Below are 22,023 nucleotides of genomic sequence, written 5' to 3' on the forward strand. Positions count from 1 at the left end.
TTCGGAATAAGTTAAGTGTTTCATTCTTTTGCATATTGCTGTCCAGTTTCCCCAGTACTCTTTGTTGAAGAGACATTCTTTTTTCCCATTGGATATTCTTTCCTGCTTTCTCAAAGATTAATTGACCATGTAGTTGTGGGTTCCTCTCTTGGTTTTTTGTTCTGTTCCATTGATCTCTGTGTCTGTTTTTGTGCCAGTACCATATTGTTTTGATCACTGTAGCTTTGTAATATAACTTGAAGTCTGGGATTTTGATACCCCTATACTACCCATTTTAGAAAAGAAAAATACAAGCAGCAGAAAAGTCAAGTGACTAGCCCAAAGTCACATAGGAGAAATGAAAAGCAAGTTCAAGGGTCAGTTTGAGGAACTCTCCCAGATAGTAGAACCAAAAGACAAAGACATGGAAAATAGAGAAATAGTAAGAAAATTAGAGGACTACTCAGTGCAATGTCAAAAGATATTAATCCCAAAAAGTGAGAATAGGTGAAAAAGGGGATGAAGGTATAAAGTAATTGATTCAAGAAAATTTCCCAGAACCAGAAAATTTCCCAGAATTGATTTAAGAAAATTTCCCAGAAGGGTATTTTTTGCTAGATTGGAAGGGCCCAGTGGATATTTAACAAAATGGATGAAAATAGACCTATGTTGAGAATCAGTGTGAAATTTGAAAGCACTAGGAGCAAAGAGATTTTATAAGATTTTACAGGGAACAGAATAGGTCTTATAAAGGATCAAGAATCAGAGTAGGCTCAGACTTCCCAACAGTAAGCACAGAAATAAGAAGGCAGTGAAGAAATACTTTTCAAATTCTGAGGTTAAATGCTTTCCAACCTATGGTTTTATAATCAATCTATTAATCAAGTATGATCTCAAAAGTTAGTTTATATATACCCCTTTTCAGGAAGGTACTGGAGGATATACAGCACCAAAAGGAGAAAATGAAACAGAGAAAGATATGGGACATAAGAAACAGGAGAGGCGACATAGGAGAGAGATAAGAAGGGATCTCCAGGACAATGATGAAGGGAGATCCCGGGATGGCAGCTGTGTAGTAGACATATGACAGTCCTTCTAAACTGGAACAGTTTTACTTAACAGATATAGGGGGAAGCTTCTGTCAATGAAATGCCAGTTGCCTTTTAACAGTTTTTTGTTAAAAACCTGAGAACAAATTACTTACATGGATATGCCCATATTCTTAGAACTACTTGGCTTGTCTTGAACACGTACTGATTCAGTTCATGCTCTCTCTTCTAGTCCTCCTGCCTGGATCACTTCACTCCTTGAAAAAGTGGTCTCCTTTGATTTACTTCTGAGAGTAGAGGTAGACCGTGGTGAGAATCAGAAAATATAAAGTAGTCTACTTCCTACACCTTATTCATGCCAGGTATCTGTTACCTGGCCCACACTCATAGATGCTTCAGTTCTTCTGACCTACGTATTTCCCAGTTTTTCCGGATGGCCTTGCCAACAGATTTCCCAGGAATAGCCTTATGTATTCTCTTAGAGAAACTGAAGCCCTGTTCCAATTCATAGATTCTCTCTCTGTAGCTTGTCTTCTGGTAGCCTTTAGTTAATTATGGTAATATTGCCCTTTCCTCACAAAGCTGGCTAGGTTTGTGCTGTACTTAGCTTCTCAAACTAAACATGGTAAGTATGTTCACTATATAGGTAGTAGAACTGTTAAAAAAAAACAACAGGTAGGAAACAATAGAAATGTCAAAATAGTGATTTCCTCTTGATGGGGATGGGGAGGTTGAGGATGGGCACATAGAGGAATTGTGAGGTAGTAAATTGTATATATTCATGTTTTGATATATTTTAATATTTTATGATGAAATTTTAAAAATTCTTAATTTGAATAAAATCAAAGCAAATGATTATTGAAAACTAAACGTATACACTGTTGTTGAAATAAAGGATCTGTTTTCAAAATCACTGTGAGGTTGGTAGTATGAAACTTGCCTGCCTTAGACAATAATAATTGTCATATCATTGTAGAAATGATCTTCCTAAAGTCAGTTTTCCAAATAGACTAAATGATACTTTAAGAAATAAGATGTCTTCCTCTTACTCAGAATTTTCTGATGGCTCTCTCACACTCAGAATAAAATTCAAAGTCTTTAATACAGTCTATAATTCTCTATAACCATGATCTAGCCAATGCCTACCTGTGTGGCCGTACCATCTACAGTTCTCTTTCAAACATACCAAGCTCATTTTGGCAACGAGGGACTTTGCATTTGTTTTTCCTCCTGCCTGAAACTCTTTTCCTTTTGATATTCATGTAACTTGTTCTCTCACTTTATTTTTATCTCTGTTCAATGTAATAAATATCCTTAGAGACCTTCCCTAGTTACTCCAAACATACGCTCCCACCTAACCTGTCATCTTCAGTTATTCTCTTTTTTTCCCCTTAAGCTCTTACTGTTACTTGACATTATTTTATATTTTTGTATGTTTTTGTTGTCAGTTTCTTTCATTAGAATATAAGTTTCATGAAAGCAGGGACATTGTGTTTTTCATCACAGTGCCTGGCATGCTTTGGATGTTCAGTACATTTTTCTGAATAAATAAGGAGGAATTGGTCATTTAAAATAACTTAGTTCAGGGAACTTGGCTTCCTCAGTTTGTAGAACATGAGACTTTTAGTCTCAGGGTCATGAGTTCAATCCCCATGTTGGGTGTAGAGCCTACTTAAAAACAACAACAACAACAACAACAAACAACTTAGTTCAAGAAAATATTTGCTTTCTGGTTATGAAAGAAATTGACATTTTATTAATGTTTACTGTGCTATTTTACTCTTTAGTGTGGAATATATGCATTTCATTTTGAAATATTAAAAAAAGTTTCCCAGATATTTACAATTAGGAAAATGTTTATTTCCTAAACATTTCTATTTTGAGCTGTATCCCATTATGATATCATCATACTGTATATGTCCCGAGTAAAGGCTAGTAAATTGCTATAGAAAAAAATGTGTGCATAACACATTATTTATACATTTGTTTGCCTTTTACCCATGTGTATATATGCCTATGATTCAAAAAGGCCTATGGATCTTTGTGTACAAAAAAATCATCTTTTGTTGTCATTTACTACCATTCTCCCATACTAGGGCTCAATAAAGGTTTGTTGACTAAAGGTTCAATTTACTGTATATATTATAATAGTGTAGATTACAGGAACAAACAGTTGTAGCATTGGTAAACTTAATTATACCTATACTTTCTGCATGTATTACACTTCTTTTTGAGGGGTGTTTCCTATTATAACACCAGTGGAAATCACATAATGGTGGGTATAATAATCTTTGATAAGAAAATTATCAAGGAAAATGGGTATAAGGCTAACCATGATATGGGGATGTTCACAGTGCCAGTTACATAGTAGTCACTCACATGGAAGTGGAATGGATGGATGCATGGATGACCTGGAACTTTCAGGTTATTTTGACCAATGTAGACTTTGAAAATTGTGGTTGACCTTTGGGGAAGGGTTGGATTCTTTTTTCATTGCTGAAAGAATTTGTATTAGCTTAGTAAGAAAATGTTTTACTAACTTAATAAATATATGGAGAGCTGCTGTAATAGTGGACATAATTAATTTTTTTTTTTTTTTCTCTGTTGAGGATAAATTATGGGGAGATGGGTTTTCATTGCAGTTGCAACAGTGTATTATTTAGTGCACAAAGCCCTTCACAATGATAAGTATATATTTAGATCGTGGTACAAGTTATAGAGGTCAGTAAAGTAGTGTATTCTTTTCATACACATGTTTAAGAATAGACTAAGGATGTTCTTATTGTGGTTTAATGCTGTGCTACCTATCAGCATCAAGTCTGGCTATCATTTTTTTTTATTATTATTTTGTTTTTTGTGATTGACTTTTTATTTTATAAGATAAGGATATTCGAGGAAGATTATTGCATTTTATAAAACATTTGAAAAATTGTTAAATATTTTTATTTTATGTTCTGTATGCTCTTTTCTTTCTTTTTTTTTTTGCATATTTTGACTGATTTTATGTTTTTCATCTAGGTCACTTTTGAAATACACAAAGAAAATCTTGCCAATATGTTCAGAGAACACCAGGGAAAAGTTGATGAAGAAATAGGGCAATGTTCAAATCCAGTTGAAGCAGTCTCTGCCATTAGCCGGGATGTTAATGTTTCAGTAACATCCCAGCAATCAGATATGAAGGCTTGTCCTGTGTCTCCTCATAGCACCAGAAATAGTGATGAAAAGTCAACTGTTGAGAAGACAATTTCAATAGACTCTGCTTCCAATGTTGAACTGCAAACTCCTAACCCATCTAATGAAGAAAGGAAAACTGGTCAAGAAAGTCAGGAGTTACTAGATGAAGTCCCTTTAGAAGAAACATTGATAAATGAAACAATTAATACAGGTGATTTAGAAGTATCCTCTGATATGATAGAAGGTGAGACTGTTTTCTCTAGTTCTTTTAAAATGAGTGTCACAGGTATAATGACTGTTAGTGAAGTAACTGCTTCTATAAGTTCTCCTTCAGAAGAGGATGCCTCAGAGGTGCCAGAGTTATTGGATAAGTCTATGGTAGAGGAAGATGATGATGATTATGTAGAACTGAAGGTAGAAAGTGGTTCTACTGAGGAAGCCAGTCTACCCACAGAGCTCCGAGAAGATAGTTTGTCTCCAGTTGCATCTGAAGCCAGTGGAAGACGGGACATGCTTAGTAATGACAACAAATTAATCTTTCAAGAGCAAGAAGCTGTAAGTAAGAAGCAAACTGACAGTGAAACTCAAGATTCCAAGGATTCTGGAATCTTGACTATGACAGCATCAGGGTCTTCGGCTACCTCACCAGATACTGCTGTTTCCCAGACACCTGCACAGTCAGACATTGGTGAGATGCTAGAGGAAGGGAAGAAAGCAGCTAACTTGGTGAGGGAAACCAAATTAATTGGTGATTCTCCCGTCTTTGAGTCTCCTACTACTTCTGAGCAGAGGATTGCTAAATTGGATGTTTCCAGTGTTGCTACAGATACTGAGAGATTGGAATTGAAGGCCAATACAAACATGGAGGCATCTCAACCCCATCAACCTGTGCCTGAGGTGATTATATTTACTGTCTTAGTGCAAGGGTATACACTTACATTTTATTTTATTTTGGAGTTGGTTCATACCCTATTTGCAATTATATAAATACAATGAATGTAAAGATTACATTTGTTATCTTTAGCACAAGATTTTAGTGTGAGTTCATTAAAGGCAGCTTTTATTATTATTTTCACCACAGCATCACCAAAAGTTACTACTTTCAAGTTTTAGGATTATAATAATTCTAGTTTATAAAACAAATACTGGAAATACTTGCCTTTGCCCTTTATTTGATAACCCAGTCATAGTTAGTACATTAATTCTCCAGCAAAATCTAGGGCTATCTTCCTGCAGAACCACCTGCTGGTGTATAATTTTATATATAAAGTATGTAGTTTAAAATTCCTTCCATGAGGAAACAGACCACGAGGTCTGTTTGCTTTGTAAGAGGGGAGGAGCCTTTCTGAGATCTAAAGGTACTTCTTTCTCTTTTACTAGTGTCTCAGAGTGATTCAGGAGACCGTGGTTGATTGCATATTGTCATTTCCCACTCCGTTCAACCAACCATTTTGTTGGTTCTTAATTCTGTTACCTTTATGTTTGTTTTTAATTCTAACCAATTTATAATCCAGACACTGCCTTTTTTCATACTAATATTCAAATCTAAGAATCTTGATTCTTTTAAAAAATGCTGCATTTGCTGGTGGTAATACTAACATGGTTGCAAGCTAATTACTGTTGAATTATGGTAATTTAGCATTTTTGATAACTTTGCTTTAAATGTGTTAAAGTTTTAATGTTATTACTCATTGATAATTTTTCTCTAATTTGGTTCCTTAGTATCTGAAAATATGATTATTTGTTAGATGAATTGCATTGAAGCTATTATATTATTAATGCCTTTTTTGAAGTTGAATTTATTTTACTACTCTTTTAAATTTTCTGTATTAGATGTCAAGGCGGCAGGAGGAACCAGGTCAAGGAATAGCACCAGATGGAGTTACTGGACAAAGGAGGGATTCCAGATCCGCTATGTTTCGTATTCCTGAGTTCAAATGGTCTCAAATGCATCAGCGTTTGCTCACTGATCTGTTATTTTCAATAGAAACAGATATACAGATGTGGAGAAGGTTTGTCCATATGTTTGTTATAGAAGATGTGTATAAAGTTTAGTCTTTGTTTTTTTTGTTTGTTTTTTGGTTTTTGGTTTTTTTTAGAGAGGGAGAGAGAGAATCTTAGGCAGACTTCATGCCCACTGTGGAACCCAACGTGGGACTTGATCTCACAACCCTGAGGTCATGACCTGAGCCCAAATCAAGAGTCAGCTGCTTAACTGACTAAGCCACCCAGGGACCCTGGTCTTTGTTTTTAAAGAAGTTTATATAGTTAACATTTTGCAATTAATTTCAGACATTTGGTTAAAAAGTAGAATGTAAATTATTTCTTTGGTATAGTTTATTGAATTTACATTTTTTTCCTCCATTATAAAAATGAGCTACCCTGTCTGAATTATAAAAACTTTAAAATCAGAAATTTTTCTTTTAAAAAATTTGCTGCAGATTTCCTGGAGTATATTTTATAACATATATTTCACCTGAAGATTGATCTGCTAAAGCGGTTTATTACTAGGAGTACTAAAAAAAAAATTGGACTTTAAATATAACATCCAGTTCTCCAATGTAGTTTTAGAATAAAACCTCTGTATATTTCAGATTATTATGTGATTTATGATTTAAAATGCATCGCTGGCTTATTGTTATTTTTGTATACTACACTTACACTGTTTAAAAACATTTTATGGGATTATCTAAGAAAATGTTAATAGAAAATTCATTTTTAATAGCACATCGAACACCATTTACTTCTTAATTTTTGCTACATGACTTCTCAGTTTTGTTCCCAGTTAAGGATAATTCAACTTTTGGTATACAAGATGAATAGTGCTGTATGTTTCAGCACTGAAAAGGGGCATGGATAGTATCTCCTGAGATGGAATGGTCTACATCTTCTGAGGAAGTACATCCCCAACATGTCTGCTATATCATTATCATTACCTCAGCTTTCAAGATGAAGTGAAAGCACCTTCTTATCCTCCCTCCCCTCAAGTGGGCAAACTGATTTCTTTTCTTTAGCTTTATCAGTAATCATCATTTATCTTTGGACAGCCATTCAACAAAGACAGTTATGGACTTCGTGAATAGCAGTGATAATGTCATCTTTGTACACAACACAATTCATCTCATCTCTCAAGTGATGGACAATATGGTCATGGCTTGTGGGGGTATACTGCCATTGCTTTCAGCGGCTACATCAGCTACAGTAAGGACTTAACTTCTATATAAAATTGGTGTGAAAACATGATTGTTATGAATCTTTGTTGATTAAAAGTTGAATATGGTGGTTACTATGTATCATAGGTGTTATAAGCCAAAAGCAACTGGATCTTCTACAGTTACCTGAAAGGACCTTAGAATCTGTTCCAGGAATGAAAGGACTAAAAAACTATGTTGATTTCTTAGGGATGAGTCAGCTAGCAAATAGGATTAATGGTGGTTCACCTGTACATTCCCATTGCCTTCTTTTTATTTATTTATTTTTTAAAGATTTTTTAAATTTATTTGAGAGAGAGAGACGACATGAGAGGGGGGAGGGTCAGAGGGAGAAGAAGACTCCCTGCTGAGCAGGGAGCCCGATGCAGGACTTGATCCCGGGACTCCAGGATCATGACCTGAGCTAAAGGCAGACGCTTAACCAACTGAGCCACCCAGGCGCCCCTCCTTTGCCTTCTTTTTAGTTGAAAAAGGAAATCATTCTGTTGAACTAGATATCTGAAAGCCTGGCTTTTTATAAAACTTAGAAATTTGGGAAATGTATCTAAGAAAACTAGATGTTGATCAGAATATAGATGTAAATGTCAAATTTTGTTCCTTACAGCATGAGCTGGAGAATATTGAACCTACTCAAGGCCTTTCAATAGAAGCCTCTGTGACATTTTTGCAGAGGCTAATCAGCCTTGTGGATGTGCTTATATTTGCAAGTTCTCTTGGCTTTACTGAAATTGAAGCTGAAAAAAGTATGTCTTCTGGTGGAATTTTGCGACAGTGTCTCCGACTAGGTGAGATGTTAAAACCCATTAGTTAGGAATTTACTTGAACATTTTTCAGTAATCTTGACGTTTTAGATTGAAAATTATCTTTCACCTGTTAGTGGAAAAATGTGTGCTAGACAATTTGTCCTGTGTTTTTTTTTTAGCCTCCAAAGAGGGAAGATTATGTATGTACTATGCTATAGTAGTAGTTATAAAGTTGGCTAGAGGAAGGACATGTTTTGAAAAATTAAGTTGATTATGGTCACCACTACCATTCCTCCTCTGGTCTTTTTTTGCTCAAAAATAGTGCTTCTCAAATTTTAAGATGATTCATATACAAGAATCACTAGAGGATCTTGTTAAAATGCAGTTAGGTTATATAGGACTGAGGTGAGGTCTGTAACTGTCTAACAAATCCCAGGTGATGTTGAAACTGCTCTCTTACAAACACACTTGAGTGGCAAGGTTCTAAACTAGCATCATTCCAGTACAGCCTTTGTCAAAATAAACTGTGGTAATTTGTTGAAGCAGTTCCTGAAATTATTAAATCTCTGTTCTTCTCCTGGAGGCAGTTCTTGCTTAGGTAAAAGTTAAAATACATGAAAAGAATTTTTAGTGTCATCAGGGCTTCCTTTAGTGACACAGAAGAATTTTTCTCTATGCAGAAGATTTCTTGTTATCTAGTTGTAAATACTGAAACTTTGTTAAGGATTTGCTTATTAAATGGAGAAAAGCAGCTAGGGAGAAGGGGACGAAGAAATGCAAACAAAACCATTAGGAACCATGACCACATGAAGATAGATCAGAAATAAGGCATCTGTGGAAATATAACATTAAAAGTGGAAAATCTAATTAGTTAATGAAAGATTTTCCCGTTTTTAGCAGAAATATCTGTTACATGAACAGATAAACTTTTTTTGGTGCAATGATTATTTTTACTCAAAATGCTATTCAAAGTACTTTTAAACTTAGGATGCTCTAAATAACTTGATGTAACAATTTTTAGAAGTTTGTTTTAAAATTTTAATTAAGAGATTCAAATGGTGAGTATAAAAAACTAAAAACTATCATTTATTGACTATTGTCATTTGTTACTGCAGATTTTCAGTGAGTCAGCAATTATTTTCTTTTACTCATGAAATATTTGAGATCAGAACTTACTCAAAATCCAAAAGCTATAATTGGTAAAGTTAGAATTTGAATATAGTTTAACTTGTGTTCCTGTTCTTTGTTATAACATACTTCCTTAAATTTTCTGTTAGTAATAAATTTAAATATTTTGACTCGATTAATTTTGTATGTGCTATTTTTTAGACTTTGTCACTTTTTTTTTTTTTTAAAGATTTTATTTATTTATTTGAGAGAGAGAATGAGAGAGACCAAGCACATGAGAGGGGGGAGGGTCAGAGGGAGAAGCAGACTCTCTGCAGAGCAGGGAGCCCGATGCGGGACTCGATCCAGGGACTCCAGGGTCATGACCTGAGCCGAAGGCAGTCGCTTAACCAACTGAGCCACCCAGGCGCCCCTTTGTCACTTTTCTATAAAGAGTGTATTTCTGGAATTAAAAGTACAAGGCTGCACTATTAGTATTTCACTGTACTCAAGCATTAAATTCAGAAATTAGGGAAATACTCTATCTCCCTAATTTTCATGATTTAATCTACCCCAGCACCATGTCTTCTTATATATGCAAGTGAGATTCAGAAAATGACTTGTTCAAGATCTCTTTAATGGAGTATGGTAAGCTTGGTGAACAATCCAAGTATTTGATCCCTGGTCTCTCTTGTTCTTTCCTGAGGTTGGAGGTAAGAAGGCAGGATGGCAACAATAAGAGTAATTTGTACTACTGAGACTGATGAATATGGCATAGTTTTTAACTTTGTGATACTCAAACTTGATTTTATGCAACCTGGGACAAAAGTAGTGCAAAAGTTGTTTTTCTGGGCCTGATTTTAAATTTGACAGAGTTGTATTCCATATTCTCTCTTCCTCCTTCCCTCATTATACTCCTTCCTTTTCCCTAACTTTTGTTGTTCTCTTGCAACTTTCTGAATACTTTTCTGTCTCAATTCTATGTCTGCTAGCCATATGACAGTCTGGTGGTACTTAGAGTCCACATAGAAGTTTGCTATTTTGTTCCTATTTTGCTCTCCTACTCTTGTTCAGTTCACATACTCTGAGTTCTACTGGTTTGATTGGGAATTAAGATGATTTACATGATATCAAGCAATTCATGATCACTTTTGCATTATCCAATTCATCATTTAAACCTCAAAATTAATTTCTAAATAACCTGAGTAATTGCCTGATTGGGGAGATGTATAGAGAGGTAATTGTTTTTTTGAACAGGTGATTCATTTAATTTACTACTTATTTTAAGTTGTTGTAAACGTTACAGCCAAATTCTGGAATTTACATAACTGTTTCAGTAGTTAGCAAACAATGCTATTAAACGCTGTAATAGTTCATAATTATATATAACATGAATGCTATAAGATTTCAGAGAAGATCACCGTTTTAAGAGTACAGTATTTGTGAAAGTGTTCAGTCAGTCAGAAACAACAAAAAAGGTTAATATCTGGTAGTAATTACAAAACATCAAATCTTGAACAAAGATTTGGGGATCCTTTGGCTTACAAATATACTGGTTTCTATCAGGGAAAATTATTATTTTGAGTATGGTTGACACACAATGTTACGTTAGTTTCAGGTACACAATTTAATGAGTTGAGAGGTTTGTACATCAGGCTGTGTCCAGTTATATTGCTATTACAGTATCATTGACTGTATTCCTTATGTTCTGCTTTTTATTCCCTGACTTACTCATGCCGTAACTGGAGGCCTCTATCTCTCTCTCTCCCCTTCACCCATTTTGCCCACCTCCTACCACCCTCCCCTCTGGTACCCATCAGTTTGTTTCCTGTGTTTATAGGCCTGACTGTACTTGTTGTTTGTTTATTTATTTTTCTAGATTCTACTTATGAGTGGAACTATATGGTATTTGTCTTTCTCAGTCTGACTTACTTCATTTAGCATAATACTAGAGGGGTATTATAGCCTCTTTACTGTCCCCCACCTTTTAAATTGTTTTAATGAAAGCCAGTTAAATGTAGATGCTGTAAATATTTGCTATAAATGCTATACCCTCTATCAGTCTCTATTAATATCATGCTATAATGATAAATAATAAGGAAAACATGCAAGTTTTAAGTTTAACTATTTTACTTTGGTGAAGGTGATGGAAGGTTATTATCCTAGACTGGTTCATGGTAAGGTGATTTGCTTTCTGTTCCACCTTTCTTTCAGTTCTTTTCTTCCCTAACTTTTCCTTAATAAAAGATCGTTCTAGTTTAGCTTAGGTGTTATCTAAGAAACACTGGCCTGTTGATTAAGATTCCTGAAATGAAAAAAAAAAAAAAAAAAGATTCCTGAAATGATTCTTTCTTAGCACTGGGCCCTAACAGAGTAGCTAACAAAGTTAGAAAACAAATGTTAGGTGATAAAGTCCAGGGACATTTTAGGAATTTGCTGAAGGTAATCTGTTTCAAATAAAAGCTTATGTAAATCTTATTATGTAGGTGATTTTTATCAGTTCCAAAATCTTAAATAAAATTTTCTTTTCTTGCCCAATCTTCTTCTTAAAATAAATTACAGTGTGTGCAGTGGCAGTAAGGAATTGTTTAGAGTGTCAACAGCATTCACAACTGAAAGCTAGAGGAGATGCAGCCAAAGGCCAGAAAACAATGCACAGCCTGATTCCCATGGGGAAATCTGCAGCAAAGGTAAGCATACAGGATAATTAATTAAATAAAGTGCCTCTTACTTTATGATTAAGATCTTAAATTTATTTGTTCATTTCAACATAAAGTTAAATCTGACAGAAGTTCTAAAGTAGTTATTTTAGTCTGTGGACATAACATTCAAATATTTGTGTTTAAATATATAGTAAAGATTTGCTTATACTTAATCTTGTCTGCTTTTCCAAATGTTTACTTTTCTTGTGTCTTTGATACCTTTTCCTTTGAATATGTCAATTTGTATTTCATGTACTTGGTAAGTTACATGCAGTTTGTGTTTTCTTTTATGGCTCCCTTCTGTAACCCCCACATCTATTGCAGTACCCCAAAAAAGAGGAGAGAAGGAAGTAGGAAAAATAAACTGGGAAACCAATGTTACAACTTTTTTTTTCCTGGTATTTGGAACACTGTGCTAATTTTTTAAAATGTCTACATAATGTGTGTGTGTGTGTGTGTGTGTGTATATATATATATATATATTTTTTTTTTTTTTTATCTTAAATAGAGTCCAGTGGACATTGTAACTGGTGGTATATCTCCAGTAAGAGATTTTGACAAGCTCCTACAAGACATGGATATTAATCGGCTTAGGGCAGTTGTCTTCAGAGACATAGTAAGTTACAGTATTTCTTTCACATGCTCTTAGCTGATACTTCTTTCCTCCAAGGTCAAAGTATTGAGAGTGAGAACTCTTTGTGATATAAAGTAGTTGACTTGATATAAGAAGGGCTAGAACCAGTTCTTTTGACAGTGATTTTAGAATCTTAGAATATTGGAAAGTATTATTTATATAAATGGAGTTAATATATCAGAGTAATAATATTAAAAATATTATTACATATTAAGCACTGTAAGTGCTTCACGTGTCCTAAGTCCCAATATAAGTCCCCTTCATATGTCCCAACGACTTCTTGAGTTGTATGCTTTTGTAATTCCCATTTTATAAATGAGGAATCTGAGGCACAGAGAACTTGAATAATTTGTTCAAGCTAACGGAGCTAGTAAATGATAGGATTCCAACCCGGCAGTCTTAAACTCCAGAATCTATACTCTGAAAGTAATGAGATGTTCAGATTCTGAATGGCATATTATTTTTACTGAATATTGGATATTTTTCCCCTCAAAGGAACAGAATTACGATACAAAGGTACATGATGAAATGGTGTGTGTGGTGGTTTTAATTTTTAAAAAAATGTTTGTTTTAGTTGATTTTGATATAATGGCCCAGTTTCGCATACAAATTGTAAAATTGTATAAGAAAGTCTAAAGATGAAAATAAAAATTATTTGTAATCCTACTCATCAGCATTTGTAATATTATCATTAGTTAATATTTATTGAATACACTGCCTTTTAAGTACTGAATGTTCTGCAAGTTTTTTTATAAACTTTATAATTTCAATTTTTAATTTTCCCTCCTCTTTTTGTAGGGTTTTAGTCTTCTCTTGAGTTCTTGACTAAGTTTTATATACATATACAATTTGTTAATAGTAGTTAATAGTTATTAGCTATGGTTAATAGTTATTTATTTTTAAAAGATTTTATTTCTTTGAGAGAAAGAGAGAGAGAGAGAGAAACAGCATGAGAGGGGAGAGGGTCAGAGGGAGAAGCGGGCTCCCAGCTGTGGGACTTGATTCCAGGACTCCGGGGTCATGACCTGAGCCGAAGGTGGTCGCTTAACCAACTGAGCCACCCAGGTGCCCTGGTTAATAGTTACTGAATGCTTACTGTGTTTTAAGCATACAACTGGATGCTCATTTAATTCATGCAGTAATCCTATGAGAAAGAAGCATTAGGTTAAATAATCTGTTTAAGTTCACACAAGTAGTAAGAGGTGGAAGTGGGTTAAGGATCTATAGGGAATCTGGTTCTTAAAATTTTGATCTCAAGCATTAGGTATACTGCCTCCCTAGATCTCCATTTTTTTGCTTTTTGGTAGCTATATCATTCCTTTAAATAAGAAACCATTAATTTTGTTTTTTTTTTCAGAACCCACTGATTGTGGTTCATTTTGGGACCAAATACTACTGCTGCTTTCTCTCCCCCCCCTTTTTTTTCTTTGAATCCCTTGCCCTATAGCTTTGTTTTTCTTACAGTGATCTTTAAAAATCTATAATAGGTAATATAACTCTTTTGCTTTAAATATTCTCTAATGGCTTCCCATAGCACTTAAAATGAAATAAAAACTCCTCATCCTGGCTCTATATGATTTGGCTCTTTGGAACTTTATAACAAGTTTTTATATTATGCTATTTGGATAAAGAATTAGATATCTCCTATGTTTAACATGTAATTTCTGAAAGTAATAAATTTTTTTTTGTAATTAAAAAAGTTTTATAATCACCTTGTAGGAGTTTTAGAAAAGAGAAAAGATAGTGTTTTCCAGACTATGTCCCAGAAGCTCTTTTAGCATAAGCAAACTTTGATGAAAAAGGAAACGACCTTAGATCGGCAATATAAAGAAATTACTACCCTGGGGTTAAGTGCTGAACTTTTTAATCACTCTAATCTGAGTTCATGTTTGCTTTTTCACTTACTTTATGTCTTTAGGTAAATTATTTCTCTAGTCCTTATCATGTTCAAATGGGTTAAAGAATGTGTTTGAAGTATAGTATAGTGCCTGATCCATTATAAGCATTCAGTAAGTGACAGCTACATTTGAAAACAAATTTATTTTGGGATTTAGGACTTAAACATATGGATCTATTGGATATTTCTTCTTGAACAGAAATCAAGCTTAGACTATAAATTTCATACTGTAATAAGTAAATATTGAACATATTAATGGGCTAAATAAGTATTTAGATAGGCATAAATGATTTATAATAGATTAAGAAGTTATGATCAGGGGGTGCCTAGGTGGCTTAGTCAGTTAAGCATCCAACTCTTGATTTCTGCTCAGGTCATGATCTCAGGGTCATGACATGGAGCCCTGCTATCATGCTCCACGACTGCAGAGTCTGCTTGTCCCTCTCCCTCTGCTCCTATCCCTGCTCATGCTCTTTCTCTCTTTCTCAAATAAATAAATAAAATCTTAAAAAAAAAAAAAGTTAAGATCAAGTAAATTATTTGCCTGCGTTTTAAATGTTGCCATCATTAGGAACAGTTCTTATAATAGTGTCAGGATCCTATGGCAGCAGAACACAGGAGTGTCTAGAGAAAAGGAATGGTTAATAAAAAAGGGAAAATGTACATTTATCTTTTCTATCAAGACTAATAAGATCTTGCATATGAGGGGCGCCTGGGTGGCTCAGTTGGTTAAGCGACTGCCTTTGGCTCAGGTCATGATCCTGGAGTCTCTGGATCGAGTCCCGCATCGGGCTCCCTGCTCCGTGGGGAGCCTGCTTCTGCCTCTGACCCTCCCCCCTCTCCTGTGCTCTCTCTCTCTCATTCTCTCTGTCTCAAATAAATAAATAAAATCTTTAAAAAAAAAAAGATTGTTACGTTCAATACATCTTAAAAAAAAAAAAAAAAAAGATCTTGCATATGAGCCTAAAGAGTACCATAGATTCTTGTCAGGTTATAAATATTTCTAATAGTTGTATCAAGTGGAAATGTTCAGGTAGAGCATGATATCTCATACTTTCCCAGAAATTGATTGTGTCAAACACATTTGATACTGGTTAACTTTTAGCTTCATTTGCACCATTGGTTGCCATTTATTTATCTGCTAGGCAGCAGTGTTCTTTGCTTTCCTTATCCTAAATTTATGTTACTCAAGGTATCTTTAGTTTTCAGAATTTGATGGACAAGTTTGAGTTTTTCCTTTAAATTATTTTGAAAAGTTATCAGAATAGTGATGTGTTCAGGGTCCCTTTGAAGATGGAGAATTTTAATAGATGAAGAGGTCATCAGTATACAGATATGTAGGTGATCTGTAGAGTTAAGATGAAGCCCTGGTCTCTTGTAGAGGTCAGTCTAGTTTGTCCTTTTCTTTCTGGCAGACACCATATTTTCAATCTTAGACACTTGGTTGTCTGTACTACTTAAAATACTCCTGAGAATTCCTTTGGGATCCTGTTCTGTATCTGATTACCTCACTTTTTTTTCCCTGAATATTTGTCTTTTAGGAAAATTGTTAATTGTGATTTTTTATGCATATTTTAATTCTTAGGATTAGAAGTAAAAATAACTATTCATATATAATGATAATTTCTTATTTGATTAATCTTATGAAGTATATTGGGCCATATGTCTTCAGACTGAGTTACTTAATTTTCAAAAACAAGTCAAATTCTCCTTCCATGTTTCACAAGAGTAAAACCTCTCATTTACAGGCATTTTTTTTCAAAAATCTTTGTCTAATCTGTGCTAAGGTGAATTTATTATTTTCTGCATATATTGAAAGATTTGTGGCCATGTTTTATATTTAAATGTCATATAAAATAAGATTGATACATCTTCTTTAGTAGTGGCATAATCAACTATTTTTATTTTTCCCCAGGAGGATAGCAAACAAGCTCAGTTTTTAGCCTTGGCAGTTGTGTACTTTATCTCTGTTCTTATGGTCTCAAAGTATAGAGACATTTTGGAACCCCAAAATGAAAGGCGTAACCAGTCATTTAAGGAAACTGGTAGTGAACGTGGAAATTTATCACTTCCTGGTAAGTTTCCATATCTTATTATCTGGCATTCAAAGTTCAAGTAAAACATTACCTAATAGTTAAAATACTGATTTTGGAATTTAAATCCATTTATGCATAAAGTGTGAGTGTACATTTTTTATTAACAACTAAATATTTCAGTTTAAGTACCATGTAGGTAGTTGCAATTGGGAGACGATATCTCTTCTTTAATTAAAATATAAGTGAGAAAATGTTATCCTTTGCAAATAAAGTGTTAAACATTTTTGTTGCTTTGGCATTTATTGTGAAGAATAAATCATCTTCTTTTATAAGAGACAGATTTGTTAACAAAAAACTGTAATACCTGGAGTGTTGTAGAAATAGCTGCAGGTTATAGAGATGTAGTTAGAGAAGCAGCTATTATAGTTGTAGCAGTAGCTACCACTCAGTGGAGGTGGTTTATTTATTTAATAAACATTCATTCAGTACCTCCTAGGTACTTGGTTATATTCATGAACAAAAGAGGGAAAAACTGTCTGCCCTTTTGGAGCTTGTATTCTAGTGAGAGGAGATAGAAAAGAACTGCAGGTAATAAGTAAATTGTATAGTATTTTAGAAGGTTGTAAGTACTAAGAAAAGATAAAATCGAATAGAGAAAAATATTAGGAATGACCAGGAGAAATGTAGTGTGGATTTTTACTCTAAGGAAAATGGAGAATTATTTGAGCGTTTTGAGACAGGAGTTACAATTGACTTGTTTTTAAAAGTAACAGTTGGGATTCTGTATGGAGAAAACACTCTAGAGAGCAAGGGAAAAACCAGGGTTTTTGTTATGTACTGCTGTGTAGCATCACCTCGAAGCTCAGTGGCTAAAACCATAACTGTTTTAATCTTGTTACCATGATTCCGTGAATTTGGTTTGGACAGGGCACAATGGGGATAATTCACCCCTGCTCTAAATGATGTTTGCTGGGGTCTGAAATGGCTTTTCTACTCACATGTCTACTGCCTAGCTAGGATTGCTCCAAGAGTTGAGGCTGCCTGACTTGAAGTAGCTCAGCTGGTGTTTATGTCTGGGGCCTTGACACTTGGTCTCAGCTGAAATTCCTTGGTGTTCCGTCATTAGTTTGGAGGCCCTCTGTCTTTCATGTAGTCTCTGTACATGTTCTCTCCAGTAAGGTAGCCAGCTTGCTTACAGAGGTGTTCAGGGATTCTGAAAAATGCACAAGCTGCCAGACCTTTGTAAAGATTGGGCACAGAACTGGCCCTCTGCCACATTCTGTTGGTTAAAGTAAGTGAGGCCTAGCCCACATTCAAAGGGGTGAATACCAGGAGGCACGGGCCAACAGGATTATTAATGTAACAGTCTAACACAACCAGTTGGGAGGATATTGCAATAATCCAGGAAAGAATGGATTTTGGGATGGACTAAGGTGGTAACTGGTAGCTATAGGGCTGGTAAGCAGTAGTCAGATTCCGGATATATTTTGATGGTAGAGAGAACAGGATTTAAAATACTAGTTGTGGATACGTGAAAGATGGAACATTATTAAGAATGACTATAAAGTGCAGTTGGTTAGACTGAAAGAAACATTTTCAGGGAAAGATAAATTCAGTTTTCAACATGTTGAGTTTGAGATATCTTTTAGACATAGATGTAGAGTAGGCACTTAAAAATAAGTCTGATTTTGTTGTTGTTGTTGATAGAGTAGTATTTTAAAAGTTTGAGAGTGAATGAGATCATTGAGGGAATAAATGTTGAAAGGGAAGGTAAGTGCTAAGTCCCTCCAACTAAAGAAATCAGGGAGAAAAAGAAGTGAAGGAAATTAAGAAGGAACAACCAGTGAGGTAATAGAGGAAAAACCAGAAGAGTATGATGTCCTATTAGCCAGGTGAAAAAGTATTACCAAGTTGGAGGGAATGATCTTTTGCTGCTGCTGTATCAAGTACTATTAGGACTGAGAACTGACCATTGGAGTTAGCAAGATGGAGGGTTTTGGTGACCATTGGATCTAGCAAGATGGAGCGTTTTTGTTGGAATGCAGTGAATGCCTGATTAGAGGGAATGAAAGTCAAACAGAAAGTAGGTGATGCTCCTTGTTGAACTAGATGTTAAAGATTATTGAAGTATTCTTGCGTATGGGAGGGATAACGTGTTTTTTTAGCAGGTAGAAACTGTTTGAGGTAGAAATCTTAGAATTACTGTCCCAAAAAATGGCAATGTATAAAGGCACAGAAGCCCAAAACATTGTCCCATGTTCAGCAGATTGCAAGTAATTTGGTGTTGTAAAGTATAAGAGTAGCAGGAGATAAAGTTGGAAATGAATAGTCATTTGATAAATAGTTGCTGACCACCTACTACTTGCCAGGCATTATTGTGAGCCCAGGCATTGTTATAGGTGCTGGACATGAAGTGTTAAAGAAGACATATTCCCTGCCTTGATTAAGTTTACATTATAGCCGACTTCTATTATTGAAGAGTCTTTATTTTATCCTAAGGATTTTGGATTTTTTCTTGTAGGCCAATCGCTTTCAACCTTGTGTTGCTTTCCATTGGTATGTTATATTCAGTTTGGTGGGTTTTTCTCAGATAGTTTGTTATCATTTATTATTTTTATTCTCATCATTTTATTAAAGCATCTATTTTGATTATAGGTATACTAACGCAGTATACTATATAGATTATGTAATTTATTTTTGCCTTTTAGAACATGCCATATATTTCATAATTTAAAACAGTAGATGGTAAGATGTGTTCAATAGGTGATGGGGATTAAGGAGTACACTTGTTGTGATGAGCACCGGGTTATGTGGGTGATGTATGGAAGTGTTGAATCACTACATTGTACACCTGAAACTAATATAACACTGTGTGTTAACTAGCTGAAATTAAAATAAAAACTTAAAAAAGTAAATAAAATAATAGATGGCTGTTAGGACTGAATGGACCCTTTAAAAATTGGTTCTAAGTTTTTTTTTGTTCTTTTCTTCTGTTTCTGGGTAAGATGTAGAAAATACACCATCAGCATTTAGTCCGTTAACACCAGCGTCAGTGGAAGAATCTGAAAGCACATCATCTACTCGAAGGAGGGACTCAGGCATTGGGGAAGAAACAGCTGCTGGCTTAGGAAACAGTGTGGATGTAGCTCCTCCTATTGTACCTCCAAGTGTCAGTGCAGGCCCAGATGCAATCAGTGAGGCACTGTGCACTCTTTCTTTAGAAGTCAATAAATCTCAGGAAACCAAAAATGTTGGAGGAAATGAGTTGGATAACAAGGCTGCACCATCAGTTCCAGTTTCAAAAAATGTCAATGTAAAGGACATTCTTCGAAGCTTGGTTAATATACCAGCAGATGGAGTCACAGTGGATCCTACCCTTCTGCCACCAGCCTGCCTTGGAGCTCTCAGTGATCTATCTGTTGAACAACCTGTGCAGTTCAGATCTTTTGATAGGTACTGTAAATAGTCTTTTGTTTTGGTCCGCTTATATTTATAAATTACAGATATTTAAAGGGTAAATAGGAATTTAATTTAACTCTTAAATTTTGTGGCTTCAACATTAGAAACGGATGTTTTGATCTAGTTTATAAAAATTAAAAGGATATTTTTGTTGTATAAAAGGTTTGTAGGTAGGCAACAAGGTATTAAAATTTTTATTTTTCATCCTACCAATAAGATGATTTAAAAATAATTTTAATATTTAATTTTAATATTACATTTGGAAGTTGTACATAGTTTTGTTTGTTACAAGTTAGAAATCACCTCTACTTACAAATGGCTACTCTTCTGCTGCCAGTATGGTGCCAGCCTTTGTGGGAAAAAAAAAAAGGTGGGCATCTGTGGATTCCAGTAGACTCAGGAATTCAAGAAGGTGTTCAGAGCTGACAGCTTGAGAAAGCAGACTCTAGATTCTTGACTTTATTCTGCTGCCTAATAAACCTTTTGCTAATGTGCCTGAAAAATTTTTTTATATGTTACTAAACTTTCTGAGATTCTACCTATAAGACATGTATGTATTGAGTTATTAAACATACTCTTTTTCAAACATCGTAATTTTTATCTGGATATAAACTCTAACTTACAGAGAAGTTGAAGAACTTTATATGCCAGTTAAAAGAACTTCTGTTTTTCTGGAGTCATTTGAAAGGAAGTTGACACAATAGTCCATCCCCTTTGAATATTTTATTGTATATATTCTACATAACCACAATACATTAGTCAAAATAAAGAAATTAATACTGATATAATACTACGCTCTAATCTTCAAACACCCTTTAAGTTTCACTAATTGTCTTAATAATATCCTTTATAGTAGAAGGATCCATTTCAGAATTATGTGTTGTATTTTGTTGTGTCTCTGTTCTCCTTTAATCTGGAAGAACAGTTCTTTAGTCTTTCCTTGAATTTAATGATCTTGACATTAGGAGATGATAGCCCAGCTGTTTTGTAGAATATCTCTCAGATTTGTCTAATGTTTCTTTAGTATTATATTGAAGTTAATGCATTTTTGTCAGGAAAATTGCAGAAGTGGCTCTTTTGCTTCTCATTGCATTCCAACAGGTGGCACACATGGTTTTATTTTATTACTGCTGATATTCTTTCTAATCATTTATTAAAGTGATATTTTCTAGGTTTCTCCACTGTCAAAGTACTTCTTGTAAAGAGATACTGTGAAACTCTATCATCCTGATCAAATGAATTCAATTCATTTTATGGCTTTATCGTTTCCTCTTTGATTCAGGAGGTTATAATCTATTGTTGTGATTGTTATGCTTTATGTTGATGCTCAGATTGTCTCTGATTTGGCCAGTGAGATTCCTTCAAGTTGTCTTCTGTTTTCTTCTGACATATCCTCATCATCCATTTCCTTCTGTCATTTATTTGTGTCTCCTCTTCTTTTTATTTCCTCTCATCTCCTAGTTTTCTACTTCAGACTTGCTGTGGGTTGGAACACTAGGTATCCGCTGGTAAAAATTGTTTACAGTAATTAAGATGCTCTGAAAGAACGCAGGGAATATATAATTTTAGTGGAGAGTATTTTTGCCATCATCCTTTGTCATCTTGTTCCTTCTACCTCTGCTTAAAGATGAGGTCAATGTGCTGGTGTGATGAGATTGACAAATTCTAAATTTTGGGTAAATAGCATATTGGTATATTTATATTGTGACATTACAGGTCAAGTGGCTACTAAATTGTGCTGTCTTCTTTTTTTAATAGGCTTTATAACATAGGAGTTAAAGTATTGATTCTAGAAATCAGACAAAACTGAGTTTGAGTTCTGGCTCTATCACTTATTAGTGAATTTGGACTAGTTATCCCACTGAGCTTCAGCTTCCTAATCCTTAAATAGTGTGATACTACACAGCTAAAGACAAAAGACCAAAAAAAGCAGATGGGAATGTATGTATTGATGGGAAATGATATTGAAGAGATATTAATCTATAACGCTTAGCATGAAGAAATCACTCAATAAATGTGAACCTAGCTATC

At 34.6% G+C, this 22,023-nt stretch overlaps 1 protein-coding gene across 5 annotated transcripts in view; it reads left to right on the forward strand.

Moving 5' to 3' along the window:
- Positions 1-22,023, forward strand: part of LRBA (LPS responsive beige-like anchor protein) — an 834,672-nt gene that overhangs the window by 261,044 nt on the left and 551,605 nt on the right. For all 5 annotated transcript variants that reach the window (XM_035022918.1, XM_035022919.1, XM_035022917.1 and 2 more), the window contains 8 exons: positions 4,047-5,099; positions 6,036-6,214; positions 7,250-7,403; positions 8,019-8,199; positions 11,827-11,954; positions 12,475-12,582; positions 16,413-16,572; positions 19,539-19,986. In XM_035022918.1, coding sequence (XP_034878809.1) covers positions 4,047-5,099; positions 6,036-6,214; positions 7,250-7,403; positions 8,019-8,199; positions 11,827-11,954; positions 12,475-12,582; positions 16,413-16,572; positions 19,539-19,986 — 2,411 coding nt within the window. The remainder of the gene's footprint in view (positions 1-4,046; positions 5,100-6,035; positions 6,215-7,249; positions 7,404-8,018; positions 8,200-11,826; positions 11,955-12,474; positions 12,583-16,412; positions 16,573-19,538; positions 19,987-22,023) is intronic.

This window comes from Mirounga leonina, unplaced genomic scaffold (genome assembly GCF_011800145.1).
Source record: "Mirounga leonina isolate KUSES-001 unplaced genomic scaffold, KU_Mleo_1.0 Mir_176, whole genome shotgun sequence".
Lineage (NCBI taxonomy): Eukaryota > Metazoa > Chordata > Mammalia > Carnivora > Phocidae > Mirounga > Mirounga leonina.